The 18,599-nt window shown below is 41.4% G+C and overlaps 1 protein-coding gene across 1 annotated transcript in view; it reads right to left on the bottom strand.

Annotated features, from left to right (window-relative positions):
* Window positions 1-6,198: 6,198 nt before the first annotated feature.
* Window positions 6,199-18,599, bottom strand: part of LOC109477470 (ATP-dependent DNA helicase DDX11-like) — a 35,266-nt gene continuing 22,865 nt past the window's right edge. Inside the window, exons 26-29 of the mRNA XM_019778753.1 lie at window positions 14,942-15,017; window positions 12,217-12,371; window positions 7,777-7,822; window positions 6,199-7,653 (exon numbers count right to left, since the gene is read on the bottom strand). Of these exons, the coding sequence (XP_019634312.1) occupies window positions 7,793-7,822; window positions 12,217-12,371; window positions 14,942-15,017 (261 nt within the window). The 3' untranslated portion in view covers window positions 6,199-7,653; window positions 7,777-7,792. The remainder of the gene's footprint in view (window positions 7,654-7,776; window positions 7,823-12,216; window positions 12,372-14,941; window positions 15,018-18,599) is intronic.

Genomic DNA, 18,599 nt, shown 5'->3' with positions numbered 1-18,599 from the left:
CAGATAAACAACATATACATTTTAGATTTCTAAAATAACTATGATAAATCAACGTATTTTCACAAAAAGTGGTTTCTCTCACCAGCAGCCACTGCATGGCTTACCGTCAAACTTAGGCAAATCGTGTTCCGAAGTGTCTCAAACCACCACCGACATTTGCTAACATCAAGGACATTATGTCATATATCGTGTAATAGCGCGACTAGGAAAATGCTGACGTGAAAAATATCACAGAGAGAATCCACAATATAAATCCTGGCTTTCCGTATCTCTGCGGTCGCGCACTGTGAACGGAATTGAAATAATGATCTCTACGCCATTCGCATGGAAAGTAAAGATAGTAGTCCAAGCCCTGATACTAAACATCCCATCTGGTAGTACAGTTTCAGCGGGGAAGTGTGCCTGGGCCTTATTTACACCGTTCTTTAATGTTGATGAACAGATGATATAACCGCTCGCAGCTGGCGGAGAACCGTCAGGCGCACGGGGGGAAATTGGCGGGGATGGGTCCCGAGTTCCCGCCGACAGGGGCCACTTGCACTTGTTTCAGGAACCGTGCGGGCAGGAAATCCCCGTCTAACCTAATGGAGCCTAGTTAAGGCGTCTTGACAGAAATTTGTCAGCTCCAGGGGAGGGTGCCCGGCCCATTTACCAGTGCCGCTGTAGGGGCAAATCAAAACCTCAAGGACGTGGGAACAGGTCATAGGGACAGGCACGGCAAGGTAGTCTGTGTAACACTATAACTCTCTCTGTCCCTGACAGATGCAAGAACTTGAAGAAGCGTGCTTCTGTCAGGCTATCTGCAAGGTATTTTAGGACGGAGAACATAAGCTTCATATATCAGTGATAACACCCTCTTTTCACTAGAGGCTGAGACTTCCGAACGACCCAAACTTTGACAGCTCACTCGGCGAATTTCATACATCAAGAACGATTTTCACCACGTTTTGTTGCCTTTTAAATCACATCATAAACATCGTGTCCAGTTATAAAATCAAGGGTAATTCGAATCCATTTTTAGTCGCTCAACGAGCGTCCTCTGGTGGAACTTAGGGGGCCTTATTGGGTTATTGGCAATGTATTTCAATTACAGACGGTGGAAACACCTTTGTAGACGATTTTGGAAGAGTAACTTTCCACCACATCCCCGCAATGACGTATCATTGACGTTTGAAAAATTTGTCTAAAAATAATAGTTTGCCACTTGTTTCAAGTATGCAGTGCTAGCTCAAGTTGTGTGAAAGTTTGGCGGTATAATCACCAGCTAGCCCTGACAGTCGTTTTTAGCACACAGAGACGAACAATAAGCTTATCCAGGGAGGTGTGAAAGTGCTCCAATTACGACACATTTCTTAATTGGTGGGGCGTGGATTTTCTCGCGTTTGTGTATGGTCCGAGAGAACAGCATCATTACTCAAGGCGGGGAAGCAATTAGGGAGACAAGATTAGGACAATAGAGGGCAAGGAAGATGAACACAAAAACGACAATGTTAATCTACAGCCCAAGCGCACTAATGATGTTGATAATTACGCCAAGTGCCGGTCATGTCCGGACCCACCGTGGTGTGGATGAGTTAGCTACGGGTGGGGAGGGGGGTATTCTTCAAGCAGATGTAAGGATCATTATCAGTCTGTTCGGTCGCTGTTTTTGCAACATTTTAGTGCTCTAGTAATGCACTTTTAGGAACGATTCCTCTACTCTTCACCGACGATTCCTCAACAGGGTGGCCACGAGCAAGCCGTTTATAGATCAAGCTCTAGGAAACGCAGAAAAAAAACCAACAAAATCAACCCTACCGATTCATCTGTTTGTAGAGGTGGGCGCGGTCGTCAAGCCATCCGTCTATCTAGTGACAAATAGCTCAGATTTTTTCCGAAAATTTACATATTGAAATTCAACATTTTGTAGACTTTATACAGTAATGATAATTGTCGTTTCCCTCAATGTTAATCATTTATTTTTTTGCAAACACTTTCAACATTTTCTTTTCAGTAACTTTCGTAGCCTCTACCACCACCAGGCTTCGGGAAGCGGCATACTGTACTCTTTAGCTCTCGACATGTTATCGTCTATTTGGCCATTTTCTACTGTTTCCAACCACTTCCCGAAGCCTGTCTTCCATCAATATTGTATAGCTTAGAATCTGCGAGCAAATTGCACTACATTTATGTAATAGCTAGTAGTCTTGTGCAACATTACATTGTACCTGTTGTTTTGCAATAAACTTTGAATTGACCATCAAGTCTTTAGAGCCTACCAGCGGGGGTCCTAGCCGTCCACCACCGTGTAATACCAAGGTGAGAATTCCCGGTGGAAGGCCACTGATGACTGCCTGATTACCTGCTATAATGTGTGGTTTTCCCCGCTGGTTTGGCGATCAAGTGTGAGGTCCGGTGTAGAGGGGGCGTCCTAATCTCCAAGCAGGTGTAAGGATCCGGATAAGAACCAGCCCAATCCTTGCATTAGGCCATGTTGACTTGATTATATGGATGGCATTCCATGGGAAACCCAAAACTGATGCGAGCGTGCGAATAAAAAAAAGTTTGGCAAAAAAAGTTGCTTTTATTTTGAAATCTAGGTTGAACAAATCACTGAACACACAGAGTAATATTTTATTGCCATGGTGAATAATAGACTCTTCATTTTCATTCCTTCACATTTTCTTGTTATTTGGAATTGATTTTGGCATTCTTTGACATAAGTATCATTTTCCAATTTAAAAAAAAAATCAGTACAGCATATATTTTCCCATTTTGCAGCTACTTTGTACGATTTACAGTATGGTCGAAAACTTTCGCAGACGAAAATTCATGCAAGTGCGGATGTCATCCACATAATCAAATCAACATGGCCTTAGCAGCATTCTTGGGTTTGAACTTTGCATGTCGAGACAGTCTTTTGCACTCCATGGGTCCGGTTGGTCGGACCTCCATTTGTGTACCAATTCACACTGTTCTGGATTTTCAGAATACTATTAGTAAATTTTCTGGTCATTCTTTTAACTTTAATTTAGCAAGTTGGATCAATACTATCCCATAGCATACTGACATCTGTAAGGCAAACTTTGAATGTGATGACACTGACAGAAAATGCTTGCATGTTTTGTATCGCAGGCTAGTTCTAGCTATTTATAAGTGGTACCAAAAACGAAGGAGATGCATCATATACATGTAGCTTGTTTTTGGCGCTATTTCAAACACTTCAAGTAAGAAATGATGAAGAAAATGTGCTAAGAAATGACAGTAAATGTCAATATCAGACAGATTTCCTCTTCCAGAATTTTTTTTTTTGCTTTGCAGCCCTTAAATTGCATTGGATGGCTTAATCTTTCAGTTGTGCGACTTGCAATAAGCCTTCGGGAAAGACTTTGCAACAAGCCAAGGAGGTTAAACTTGAATAAATATTACTTGTAACAATTGTATTGAATGGCCATGGGTCATTTGCTGATATTCAAATAACTATTTTCCTGAATGTTTATCAATCATTGTAGTGTCTGGAAGATCAGTGTGCAGTTCTTCCATCCTTGTTGCAAATAAAGAGAAATAGTATAGAATTTGATGTGACAGAAAAAAGCTGTGCTATGTAGGTATTCAGCCCTTCAGCTTCCAGTCAAGGCCTGCCATTTCTACTTGGCGGCACACATCAAAACCAAATCGCAATACGTGACATTCCAAAGTAAATTGACCAAAAGAACAAAAAAATGTCGACTCTGTGTGTGGCCATGGTGCTGCAGAGGTTCATGGTTATCTCGGCCCTGTTGTACCACCTACACACACATTAGGCACTAATTATACATCCCTATGGGGCCTTGTTGTAGGTGTGAAATTGCTGCACACATAATTACCAATTAACGAGGATGATAATGGTCATCTCTAAACTGTTTTTTTTTGTGGTAGACTTGAATTGTAGTTCAGAAAAGTAATTTCCCTTTAAGTCTCTAGAGACCAATTCCTGAAAGTTGTACACAATGTAACATTCAGTGTAGACAACTTTACAGTTTTTCAAAAGGCAATCTTTGCAACATCGAAAATCCACTTTTGACATAATTGCTCACTTTCCTAAAAGGAACCAAAATCGTTTCATACAGTACTGTATTCATTCTGTGGTTTGAAACCAATATTCATGATTCAGCATATGTTCATCTAAATAAAACATAACTTTAAAAGTTTGGGGTCACATTGTTAGTGATAATACCAAGCTTCAGTACTAGTGCACAGTAAACCAGTCATAATTGCCCTGATGAAGATGACAGACTGTCATCACCTATTGTTAACAAGTGGTTGAAAGAACTTTGCTATTCAGTATATTAGGCTACCAGCAAAGTGCCCCCTTGTCCAAAAGCCACGCATGCAGCCTGGTTACCAAACTGCCAAGTCAGGCTACACAGCTATCAGTGAGACATCCTTTCCCACACACCCCTGGCCTGGGACAAAACCTCCCTGCCCCTAGGATTCACCTTGGACACAGTGGGGAGGGGGGCGAGGTGAGAAAGTGTAAGTCTACTATCCTGTGGAGAGGGCATGAAGAGATCAGAGTGCGTGTCCTGAGAGGTGTGCTGTAAAACAAACACACTAAAGGCCAGACTTAAAAGTTTAGTCACACCTGGGGTGGTAGTCTCCGACTCTAGCCTGGCTACCAATCCTAATTTAGCTGCCAAGTCTCTTTCGTCCTCTCTGCTAACCTATTATTTTCTAGCCTCCGAGTCTCTTTTGTCCTCTCCACTATTTGCAGAGAGGATGAGATTTGGCAGCTAAAATGGCTTTGGTAGCCAAGCTACTCCTCAATGGAAGATCGAGTACTGTAAATTGCAAAACTTTTGCGGTGGTTTCATTTTGCACATTTTTTTCAGTGCAAAACCATGACACCATGACTATGTCTCCCTTGTATGACTACAAAAAAGAACAATCATGAATTAAAAAAAAATGGTGTGAAAACCTCCTTTTCCCTGATACCACAGCTAAAGTGTTGAACACTAAAAAGCTAGGCCAGACTAGACTGTGTAGTAACATCTGGTACTAGTTTCCCATTGCCAGCTGTGTTGACTTTACCAATTTGTGCTTTCTTCTTCAACATATCACACTGTAAGGGCTACTTTAGGAAAAATGAAATAGAAAGACAGGACTGCGAGCGGTTAAGTGTTTAACAGCAATTACAAGAAGGATTGTCAGAGATGCAGCTGGCCAGTTTGATTTTACTTCTAGGTGTGACATCTAACCTCTGGCTCCAGGGGTAACCGTAGGGCTTTTTTGGCCTATAACATGCTTTCTTCTGGTTATATTAGCCTCTACCAGGCTTCAGTGACATCTGGAAAGAGTAGAAATTGGCAAAATAGACAGATAACATGCAGGGGGTTAGTCCGCTAAAGGAGTACATGTATATAGTTCAGGGCAGCAAACTGTACTCTGTCAGCAAGCTAACTCTTCTGGCATGTTATCTGTCTATTCGGCCAATTTCTACTCTTTCCAGGTGCCTCTGAAGCCTTGAAGAGGCTAAGAACTGATATGCGATCAGAAAAAAAGCCCTCCAAAAGCCAGACTTGTAAAGACTGCTATTGTAGTAGGCAAAATCTATGCATGAAATGATTTCTACAACTTGCAATGTAAAAGGCAATACCAATGTATTGAACGTCATATTGTTACATTTACATGTACTTCAAAGATTTCAACATTGCAAGGAACAAGATGTTAAACATCGTAACAGAATAAAACAGGAATCTGGCTGGATACAATGTTTATGTTTACATGACTTCTCTGTACCGTATTTCCTTCCTTGAGAAAGTCGCCAAGACTGAAAGACGACTCTGGTGGTCCCGTACAACCGCACTTCTCCACTTAACCTCAGCACACAATTTAGACTGGTGTGTCATACCAAGAATTATAGCCTAGTCCGAAATCCTCCAGATTCTTTTCTCAGTGATGGGCTAACTGACTGATCATCCCTGAGACTAAACAACTTTAAGGATGAACTGGAGATACAGAGTCTTCTGGTGTCTTTAAGTGCCACTTGGAATGTAAGTAAGCAGGTGTTGGATAGACCTCAAGCAAGAGGACGCACAGTAGATCTTAGACTTTTTGAAATGTCTATATTTTTGACTAACAACCTATATATATCAGACACTTGCATTTGCAGCTAGAGGAAGCAAATGGCAACTACAGTCCATCCTAATGTTATGTATAATATACTGTGCCTAAGCAAAATCGGTATTGTGAATAACACGTTGAAAATCTTTTAAAAGGTCATATATGTGTATTTATGGACGACACCCTGTCTATAGTTTTCATAAATGGTGCGACGGAAAAGATATCGTCTGCAACAGGCAAAATTCTGATGCAACGTTGACATAACATCTAAAGAAAACCATGAAAAATCCACTCTGCTGGTCCACTTTATACTAAGAAGTAATCCCCATGGGTTGTTTCAAGTTCAACTCCTATTGCCTTATGACCAATATGATGGATTGTCTACAGTACACAAACTACAGAGAAGACACGTGATAACCACATGTGGTCAAAGAGGGAACCATCCATAATTCGTAGCCACATTTTGCATAATCTTCCTGAATTTAGTAAAATACTAGACAGTCTTACTGAATTCAGTGTCAAGTATTGTCAGGATCCCCATGCAGGCCCTCCTAGAGGAAGCACACCCTGACCCCTTGTCACCCCAATGCCAAGGTCAGCCCAAGGAGGAACCCTTTTACAGGTGGAACACCTGTCTACTCCATTATAAGTCGTGAAGCACATCTAGCATTAGCCTGGATGCCAGAACAAGGCAACAAGATCCAACAGTATCCCTTAGCCAGAGGAGTGACCATTAGCCACTAGGGCTAATGCTCACTCTTCTGGCCAATGTCTACTGTTGTCTTGCCACCTTAGGATCTGCTTGGAGATTACTGCGTGCACCTATCCCTTTGGCTATAGCCACGCAGGGAAGAATTCGAAACTTACGTTGCTACTAATTCATGGGGGACTGTTGGAAAATTTCCTTGGGGCATGTTGGCCCTGGAGTGAGGAGCTGGGCTATGTAAGCCTTCTGGAAGCAGTCTGGTATCCAGGCTAATCTAGCAGGGCAGGATTAGCAGGCCTTGACAGCCCAGGGAGGCCCAGCTGTGAGCAGTAAGGTGCCACATCCTGCTGGTACAACACTGGGAAGGCCACACCAAATTCATTCACTGATCATGTTTGTAGGAGATCTCCAATTTGGTGCAAGAGGGTGATGAAAAAAACCCCAACAAATTCTGCTTATTTTGCACCATCTTTTAATACGTGCCAATTTTTAAAAATGATTTCAGAGTGTGCAACAATCTCTCGCTTTGCACAGGGTTGCATGTTGGCAGAGCATACCACACCTCTGCAAAACCCAGATTTTTCATGGTTTCTGTTGGATGTTGGTCGACATTGCATCAGGATTTTGCCCGTTGTCCAATATCTTTTCCTACACAATATTTGAAAACTATAGACGGGATGTTATCCTAAATACAGGAATACAATCTTAAACAAGATGTTTTGCTGAAGTGCTATAGACAGCACATTACAGGTTTCATGCAGGTGCAGTATGCCCTGCTGAAATGCTGCATCATCTTTGTCAGCCGTAGCTGCTCATCACAGCTTTCTTCACTCATGGAACGGAAGGTCGCTCTTCTTCTTGAAGAACTGTAACAGCAAAGAACATCGCAATGACAAGACTTCTCAAAACATGTCCCCGAGAAAGAAAATGTTGACAGAAAGTGCAGAACAAACAGGTTATGTTAAGAAAAGTAAACAATAAACAACAACCTTGTTATGACCTGGGTTATCTGTCAGCTTTTTTAGCCAGGAAGAACTGGAACAAGACAAAAAAACATTGTTAGTAAGAACTAACTGCTTTTACAATAGAATCTTTATAACAAATCATTATAGACATACAAACTACTGGTATGGTTTACCATAACAAAATACAGTCAAACCTGTACAAGTAACCATCTCTACATAAGGACTTTTTGGTGGTCCCTTAGATAGTTTTCCCCATTGACAAAAGCATCCTTTCTATAGTGACCACCTGTCTACATAGACGAGATTCTATTGACTGCCACTAAAGGAACAATCTTCTTAGAGATGTATACAATTTGTTATAAGTATAATCTATTTGTATGTACCAATGTAGCTAAAATAAAGAAATTCATTTTCAATTCAATTAGTTGGTAATGACATGGTAGTGCATTGTGAACAAATCATGCTGTCAAAACTGGAGGCAGAATAAAGACTTGTCAAACAAGCATTTTTCAGCAAAGGGAGTTAAAAGGCTGTTTGAATAGCCTTTGGAATCAGCTTGTTTGCTTTTGTAACAAAATCAACAGACTGAAACATTCAATGTCAAAACAAACAATGTCAGCAATTTAAACTTCAAAGGAGGGTGAAATGACATATAGCTAATGGTGCTTAAGTCGTGGCAGATATGACAATATTGTATCTAAAGCCTCATAGCATCTACCAGGCTTCAGAAGTGGCTGGAGAGAGTAGAAATTGGCCAAATAGACAAGACAACATACCAGGGGAGTTAGTCTGCTAAAGGAGTACAGCTTGAGTACAATTTGCCACAAACTGTACTTTAGCGCACTCCTCCGGGATTATGATATCTGATTATCTGGCCAAATTCTACTCTTTCCAGCCACTTCTGAAGCCTGGTAGAGGCTACTTCCTTCACACAACATCAAGTTGTCCAAAAGAGAGGACCTTTCGGCAAGTCTCAGTAAAGGAAATAAACTTGGGACCGTCCCTAATGGGAGGTTCTGGCCTCATAAGAAGTGTAACTTTCCGAGCTCCGGGTTACAGCTGGGATACATGTAGGTCATGGTGAATCCTTGGCTTTGTAGGCCACTCCAGGACAAATAAATAACCTATCCTCTTTGGATTAATATCAGGAAAAGACATCTTTTCAAGTTGACAATGGAAGACTGGGGAAAAAGAACAACAGCTGAGAGGCAAAGCTGGAAGACTTTAAAAGTCTTTATCCCACAAGCCAGGGAGGAAAAAAACAGTGTCTTTGAAAACAAAAACATGCCCGTGTATGAATTATTGCCAAAAGATATATGCTTTGAAGTCCGAGACCTCACACAGACTAGGCCTGTGTGCAGCAGAAACACCTGTTCTGTGTGGACAACATCTGCTTGTGGTACACTGACACTGGTAGGACTTGAAATTCATTTTTTGCGAATCAATCCTAACCAAAAAATTCAGCTGCACAGAAAATTCTGTGGTTGTACAATGTAAAAAAAGTAAAATGTCAGTAAAACCTAATTACATGTCTTACAGCCTCTATTACATGTATATCTAAATTTTTATCAAGTAATAACAGTAACAGGCTCACAGTAATACAACAGAGGTTTTAATTTTTTCTGACACTTGAATGTCAAAAATATACTGTACACTTGTGTATACTACCGGTAGTGCACTTTATGTACACAAATATCTAGGTGCACTGTTCACCTACAGAAAAAAAAATTAGGTGTACAGCTCCAATTTTGTGTGCACACAAGTGCATATGAACCCAGTATTTCCAGCCCTAGTTGCTTGACAGTTGGGCTTAGTCAAGAGTATTGTACAGTATATAGTGTTATAAGTACTGATACCACTGGAGCTTGTCCGGCTTTCCCTGCAAATACACAAATACCTTAAACAGTTCTGCCTGGAGACCAAAGTCAAAGACACACGTTACATTACTTGCATAGTTGAGGAGACAGGGCGAAAGGTTGTGTCTTCACAGTTCGCCTGTGCTTATGCAAGGATAACGACTTTACATTACTGCAAAGACTTTGAAGGTGAAAGAAGACTTCATTTTCTCCCAACATATTGTACCGGTAGCATATGTATTTTGGAGCTGGCATGTTAGCATGTAAGATCCTTTGATCCGTTGATTCTTATTGACTAGACAAAATCCAGAAGACTTTGTGTAGAGTAATCAGAATATTTTCCGTCATGTCAATTTTGTTCAACGTAAATTTATGTCGAGTGCCTCCCTCTGAAACGCTATTTCCTGCATTGTGAGGAGCAAATTTTGTTGGTAGACTAAGTTTAGTTTAATGACATCTCTTTTTATATTTTCACACACTGATTTTTGTCTGTCAAAGATGACGAAATTGGGCAAAATTTTTGTCATCACATGACAATTATGTCAAATGAGAGGATGTTTTGTGTTTCGGTCATGAAAAATCGATGGTGCTCAAATCCTCTGCTTCGGGTTTCTGTACTGAAGACCACGAGGCCTGTGGGCATGTCTAATGGAAGGAAGTCCGTGGTTTGAAGTACACTTTCAGGATGTTTTCATCACAACATCTCTGCCAAGTTCCCATACATTCCAGTAGTTCTCCGGCACATTTTCAGGCCTAGAAAAAAAACATTGTTTCCTGTTTCAGTCCTGAAAAAATTAGGGTTGTTAGGTAGGGATCATCTTTTTTTCTTTCTTTCTTTTTTGACTTTGTCAATCTCTAGTGATCCAACTTAAATACGGTTAAACAAAGCACTTCTTGCATGAGGACACTTTCATTTTCAATGTCAATGTTGGGAAACTGATTGTACAACGTTTCATCACTGAGGTGTCAGATCATGGAGCTAGAAAAGGTTGATCAGCTTGAAAAATTTATGTCCCTTGGAGGGTTCCACACAAAATAAGGCTGGGGTTGACAGTTTTTTTTAGGGTTGGTCGGGAAACAGGAAACCCAACGTTTTTTCCTAGGCCCCATCCCTGACAATATGGGAATGTGGGACATGAGAGACCAGGTCAGCTCTCTCCCTACATCAGGGCTGATATATTAGGACGCCAGAGCTGCGGAGATGTTGACAGAATTGGACCTGGGTGCTTAGCCCTGTTTGCTTGTCCAGGCACTGAGCCCAAGTACACCCACTTTGCCTGAGTCATGCAACATAGAATTGTCACTTCTCAACCAACACCTTAACATTCTCAAGGGAGTTAACAACTTCCACAAATATGTTCAAGAATGCAAGGTAAACATCTGTTCAGGAGGAACCTACGTAACCAAAAGGCCTGGAACAAGATGGTTACAACATTTGGGTGTGCTAGTACTTGGAAGTGGCAGAACTTTATCAACTACTTGGCCACACCAATGTTAACGGTTGATTCTCGGATTCACCTGCTTCATTCTTTTTGAATTTGCAAAACAAAAAAAAACAAACAGTTTTTTTATCAACTCAAAATGCTTATCTTTTGGCACCAAAAGTCCATTTCTTTCTAGTTCTTTAGTCTTTCCATCTATCAGTGCTGTGATTTGAAACCGTTTGATTTAAAGTATTGAAATTCAATGTTTGAATTACAAGCCTGGCTGAATTTACCATTAAGCATCGTCGCCTCTCCTAAATTCACTGTTAAGCGTTGCAAGGATCCCCCCTTGCAGACCCTCTCTAGACATTGTGTACAAGACACGACTATCTGCCAGGATCCCCCATGCAGACCCTCTCTAGACATTGTGTACAAGACACGACTATCTGCCAGGATCCCCCCATGCAGACCCTCTCTAGCCACTGTGTACAAGACATGACTATCTGCCAAATGGCACAGGACTGTTTACGACTTGGACAGACAAGATGGGTGAGGGAAGATCCTTACCAAGTACCCTCTAATTCAGACATAGATAGTCTACATTCCTCACGCCGTACCTCTGACCCCACATATCTAAGAAAGACCACGGAAGATACAAATACTCATCCCAGCTGGCTCCCGGGCAAACCTGTGCTTGGAAAAGGTTCAAGCAAGTTGCTTGAGGACAATGCTCTCTTAGGGCTGGAAATATAATGGGTGCATATGCACTTCAATTCTGTGCACACAAAATTCGAGCTGTGTACCTAGATATTAGTTTCACATAACGTAATGGTACTATAACTGTACACTAGTATACAGTATATTCTTGGCATTTAACTTAAGTAAAAATTCAGGCGTTCCAGCTTTTTCCCCCCTAGTACACCTTCTATTAGGGAAGGTGGCCAGAGTTCTAAGCGTGTACGATCTACGTGCAATGAGAAAACTCCCCACCCCAAAAAGAAGTCAACCGCATCGGAAAAAAAACAGCCACCCCCAACCGCTCATAGAACTCCTGCAAAGGAGGCTACATGTATGTGTTGTTCTGCTACATTTTGAGGTTAGGTGTACCACTGCAACTATCTCCAAAACTAAATTTCGAGTCCTGTTGCTTTGTCTGTCCCTCCCTGCTTGTAACACAATGTTACCTTTCTAATGGTGCCAAATGCGTCCCCAAACTTGCTAATGGTCTGTAAGTGTGAGGAGATCCAGTCAGGCAGTGCCGTACAGACGTGAGGTCGGAAGTAGCGCCGGTCCAGGAGAACGATGGTGGCGTAGTCGTCCTTATGGCGTATCGCACGGCCTGGGAAGGGAAAGTGAAAGTGATGTCTAAGCAGTTTAGCTCGATCACCTTGGTTTACAGTTGAGGTACTATTCCAGTAGTCATGACAGAGAAGATAGACGCTATTTACCGGCATTCTGTATTTACAGGTTCATTGTACTGGGGAAATTCCCCCTTTTCTTTTTGACAAGCACAATGAACATTGGACCACAACTTAATGCCCCCGTCTTAAAGGACTGCAACCCTTTCCAGTAGCATGCATGTTGGCTGAGCACCAATAGCCAGGTACCTCTTGGTCCAGATCCAGGGTCGCTAACTACTGGAGTATGCATGCTACTTTTTGTAATGACGCAAACTGTGAGAATGACGTGGCCTGTGAACATCCTTCGGTTTACTCTGACTGGCTTGTAGATTATCAGTTTGACACTTGGTTACACAGCTCAGCACTTTACCTGTTAAAGTCTAAAGATGGAGGCATCACATTGGAATACTGGTGTAGGCTATATACGTCAGAAAGTTGAGAAATGGCTTTGGGTTGCTACTATAAGTTATTCACTCCAAGACACTGTTGTGACTACAAATGTCATTTGCATTGATTTAATTACATTGAGTTTTGGGTGGATGAGCTGTGAAAGAATGTGACTGGCATGTCATGTTATTTCTAAGTACTGTAATGCAAAAAGACAGTAAATCCAGAGGTTCATGTATACTATTGAACTTGTTAAGTCCTTGTTACATAGAGAAGTTGACCAAAATTGGTGATATCAAGATTTTAAAATTGATACGACTTCTTTCTTCCAAGGAACTTGTAAAGTCCTTGTTACAGGAATAATCATGATGTTAAGATTTTTAAAAACTTGATGCTATTATAAGGCTTCGTTCTCTATAGGAAGTTGTAAAGTCCTTGCTACAGATGACCTTCAGGAAAAATGGCGATGTTAAGACTTTTACAAACTTGATGTAATTATAAGACTTCCTTCCTCAAAGAACCCATAGCGTCCTTGACAGTCACAAGGAACTTGAGGGAAACAGGTGGGTTCCCTTCCCCACAGGTCTGGCAGAATGAGACCAGAAAAAGGTTCTTGTGCTGACAGAGGTCAGAAGGCCATGGGACACTCCTGTAAATCTGGAGGCCTCAAAAGAACAGCAGTGTCTGGTCAGGAATCAGGTCCAACAGAAAACATAGCATTACAGTCTGGTTTTAGGGTTGGCAATACAACCCCAGACAGTCTGGTTTTAGGGTTGGCATCTTGAAAAGGTGATAGTCAGTGGTCCTGTTATGTCAATCCTTCCATGAAAGTGTGGCAAATCTCAAAAATAAACACATAAATAAATAAACATTGCCTGATTTGCTAATGAAGGTTAGACATCCAGCTAATGAGATACACAAGAAAACAGTCACTCAAGCAACTGGATAGAAAATGGACATCCAGGAAATGAGATACATTCATGTAAGACAACAGTCACTGGACAGTTTTCTTGGACAGTTTTCTTCTAAATGTGTATTGCCTGATTTCATTCTTGTATAATGAACTGCACTGCTTGCATGTCTTGAAAGATTGGCCTTTTGAGGGACTAAAAAAACCTAAGGTAAACTTTAGGGAACAATGAGTGTTTTACTGTTTGGTGACATGGCAGGTAGTGGTACAGGGTTCTGTTTAGGTAGAGGCTGAATAAGCAAGGGACCAGACATGTTAATCTGCCATGGGCCAGGGGGATAGAACCACTTGTCAGCAAAAATACTCAAGAAAGGAGAAGACATGCCTTCTTAAACATTAGGTAACACTGGGGCTTACAAGTTATATGTGCACTACCACCATGGACCAGAGCTGTGTGTGGTTTGGCTATAGGTCAACTTATTGGTTATCTGTGGAAAACTGTGAACAACTGTGAAAAGGTTAAAAATGAACCAGTACAGAAAGCATTGGTACAGACTACACACACTCTCTCTGAGGTTATATCTCACGGTCCTCTATGTACCAGGGGCTTAGCTAGGGTATATCAGGACTCCTCTTCTGTTGATGTTATCACAGTTTCCCACAGAGGGTCAGTCTGGGTGGCTAGCCCCGGGGTATCTTAGGTTTAACCTGTTAACAGATCTTGACCTCTAAGTGATACAACAGCAAACAGAAGGGAAGACAACAATCACAGATGAAATCTAGTCAAGTGCACGGCTCAGTAGGGGTGCAGGCAAGGACAACAGGCAGCTCCAAGTTCAACCCTGGTTTTCAGATTTTTATGATGAACTAGTTCAACTACTGGGCCTAACATATCATGACAGATCTCATCTTTAACTTACGTTTACATTTTTAATTTCTTCCAACTCTTAATACCTGTCGAGCTATCACCATTCACCATATTATATATTTTGTAATAATGTACATGGACATGAGTGGATGCTATTTAAAATGATGTCTTACTGTTCAGAAAATTTATGCTGTAACATGGAAATCTTTGTTGACACAAAAAAATACAATGACTTTCATAAGGTCTAATCTACAAATATACCTACACACAAACAAATGAACTTACTTATAGACAGGTGGATACGAATGAACACCTTCTACCTTCATCGACATACATGTACTCACCTATAGACTGGTTGACTGCCTTCATGCAGAGGTTCTCATAGTGAATCTGTCCTGGTGACTTTCCTGCATGGTGGGGCTAGGGAAGAAATACAAGAATCACATAGGGCATGAAGTAAGTTTAGTGACATCAAATAATTCAAATCATTATCAACCACATACCTAGCAGACATGGAATAATTGGAAAATTGTTATCAAACACAGTGTCCCTCGGGTTTTTTTTAGCATTTATTTATACTCAGGGCTCAAAATACCACCTGCATACAGAAGCTGTGCTGGTGTTTCTGATGTCTACCTGCATCTAACCTGCACTCATGTACTGGGTTTATGTAGGTGTATGTGGATTTTTATTTGCTGTATTGACTGTTACTGCCTATGAAGTATAAAAGAAATAATGGCAAAGGTTTCTGAATAGTTTTCAAAAGGTCTGAGTGGTGTAGGTAAGATTTTTCTGGTGCAGATACATGTAATTTTCAATGTTACATGGCTCAGAATACTGAAAAAAAGTATTCTGAAGCAAAAATCAGCCTGTAGAAAGTAGAAATAACTTCTATGTTCTATTTAAAACCCTAAACAGGTGCAGTGTTTGCCAGGAAACCCACAGAGGATAAGCAGGGTCTTTGGTTAACACTTCGGCCTGCAAACCTCACAAGTCGTTTGCACCGACAACACTTTTAATTGGTCAGAAGTTTGCTTGGGGGTCATTAGGTTAAAAAAACTACAAGGTGGGCATGTGAGGCAGGAAGTCTTGTGTTTCTATGTGAAGAAAGTTTAGACTGTAATTTCCAACACATGAAATTGGACTTACACAAATTTTCCACTGTGACTGTGTAACTCCAGTCTTTGTCAAGGAACAAGCAATCCACTGCTTCTGTGACATGTGGGTTGTTCATTCCTTGACAAAGACTGGAGTTGTACGGTGGAAATTTTGGGTACTGGTAAGTCCAATTTCTTGTGTTAGAAATCACAGTTCAAACTTGCCTCATAATGACTTTTAAGTTCTAACGTTACCAACACAGATGAACTTTCAAGACATGGTTTGTATTTAATTGAATATACTAGTTAAAAACAAAGGGTGGTTACTGACTGACTGATGTCTTGTACCTAGTTTCTGTCAAGTGTAGAAGGTACATGTATATTTCTTGTGCTATTGTAAAGCATTTATAATTTTTAATACATACCAGTAGGTAATATTATCCAGCTACTTTTGGCATTATTTGGTAAAACATGTAAAAAAGGGCCCTTGTGCCATTTTACGTGGTTTTGAAATGTATTGCTTTTGGTTGTGTGTAATCATGTCGGACACTAAAGAATCTGAGGCAACGTAGGTTCAAACATTCATAACAAGTCTGTTGCCATGACTGGCGCCATGTTAGTCTGCCTCAGTTCCTAACTTCCGATCACTGGCAGCTGCTTATTACCATTGGTTGATCAACTCTGATGGCTTTCCAGTAGGAGTTCTAACTTGTGAGCTCGAGGTAAGTCACAACTCCAGCAACAAAGATTTATTATAGCTGCTGAGTAGTTTTTGTTCTCTCTATAGCTTAGATCTGCGGAAGCTTGCTTCCTTCGCAGACTTCTTGGAGTGGCAGCCAAGGAGCTAGTCTGTGAGACCCTGGACTCAACAGTCTGGCATCAAGGCTAGCAGGATTTTTACTAGCCTGGTGACCATTCTTTCCCGGGGCCCTCATACCCTTTTCCCTATAGTGTAATCGGCTGTTTTAATTCTATGTAGAGCATAGACGGACCGCTCTAATTCAATGTGTAATTGGCGCATTTTGCGTAGAGTGTATTTGCTGCTTTACTGGCTGGCTTTGGAGTGTTTCGGCTCCAGGTTATTGTCACAGGCCTTTCCTCTGGCAGTCGATCTTTCCAGCCAGCTAACTGAAACATAATTGAAAGTGACCAGTAAAAACCCCAGGTGTGGACGGGCAGTGCTCTGATGAGCACCACAGAGATACGGGCCAGCCTAGACAGTCTGGCTACCAGGCTAGGTTCTTGCCTGCAAGCACTAGTCATTAGCCTGTGTTACACAATCTCTCCCTATCCCCAACCAGTAGATGGGATGCTAGAGGAGGGCCTGCATGGGGGGTTCCCAACAACACTCTATGCTAAATTTTGAGCGCCAACTGCGTATCGCGCTGAATTAAGAATGCCTCCCACACATAACAGCGAATTACGCACTATGCAAAATGCGCCAATTACACTCTATGTTGAATTAGAGTGGGTTGTCTACTCTCTACGTAGAATTAAAACGGCTGATTACGCTCTACAGAAAAGGGCATGCAGACCCCCCCTAGAAGCCTGACTGGTAGTCAGGCTACACTAGTCATGCCCTTACTGTCAGTGTCAGACAAATCTGGCTGTCAGTCAGCAGGACTGGGCATGTTTGGCTGCACAGAAAAGATAACAGCCTGTCTCACACACCAGCCCACTGTCAAAACAAATAACCAGCCACTAACTGCTCCCTGAGAGGACAGGGCTAGGGACTTGTCACTGTAAGGATCCTACTGTCAAAACACTCTTCTGTCCAGTGTTGTACCCAGTGTTTTGCTGCTTGTGATGGACAAAAATGTGCCCAGTCTGTCAATAATCAGCATGTTAAGATATGGAAAAAGATGTCACTAAACTAAGCTTAATGATTAATCTACATGTACCAGCAAAGTTTGTACCTCAAAATGCAGGAAATAGCATTTTAGAGGGTCAAGATTTAAAACTTTCGTGTGTGTGTGTGTGGGGGGGGTGCACTACAACAAAATTGAGATGATGGAAATAATTTTCCGGCTGGCTAGAACATGGCCTCAGTCTATCAAGACAAGCAAGTCTTACATCAATTACAGGCTATGACTTGATATACAATTGATACAAAATAACAGGATTTTAAGGTTTCCAGTGGTAATCGCTGTAATGAAAACATCAGAACAAGTTTAAGGACTTTGACTGGTACAAAGCCGGATACACATGACTGAAGTGCTAACACTTCCTGATACAACCCTGCCACTTGTGGACGTATCAATCAAGTTTATGGTCAGACAGGCTTAATGGAGCCACTCTGTAATAGACCTGAGGGTATCAAGAAGTGAAATATAGGTCAGATAATGGGGTCAGATGGAGGTTAATTGTCAGGGTGATGGCAGCAGTACATTATGGACATGACCTAATTTGGTATGACAGCTTCCCCCTGTGTGCTAGCCAAATGTAGCCTCCACCAGGCTAGCCTAGGGAACAGACACTGTCGTGGCTCCCTGTTATCTCTACAGGGCTAAGAGTGTGCCTGCTCGCCAAGCCTCCTGCCCAGTGCATGTTAGGGGTTTCAGTTAGGCCACACCAATTTAATTTGTTGGTTCTCGGATTTTTTCAGAAAAAATATGAAGCGACAGGGTGAAAAAAATAAAAATAAAAACAGGTCTAGGCATCCTATTATAGGCTTAAATGCTACGAAATGAGCCATGAAGTCAACATAAAAGGCCGGGTTAAAATTAACATTGAATTTTGAACTTTTAATCAAACCACTGCAATGATAGATGGGAAAACTGTAACAACTAGGAAGAAAAGGACTTTCCTCAACTAGTTGGGGGCAAAACGATGAGCATTTTTCAGTTGATTCAGGACCAGAATCAAATTTTTTTTTTTGCTAAATACTAGAAAAAACGAAGAGGCG

The sequence above is a fragment of the Branchiostoma belcheri genome, unplaced genomic scaffold (assembly GCF_001625305.1).
Source record: "Branchiostoma belcheri isolate BF01 breed outbred unplaced genomic scaffold, Haploidv18h27 scaffold40, whole genome shotgun sequence".
In the NCBI taxonomy this organism is placed as follows: domain Eukaryota; kingdom Metazoa; phylum Chordata; class Leptocardii; order Amphioxiformes; family Branchiostomatidae; genus Branchiostoma; species Branchiostoma belcheri.
Note: the sequence above shows the minus strand (reverse complement) of the source record. Positions and strands in the feature narration are given on the sequence as shown.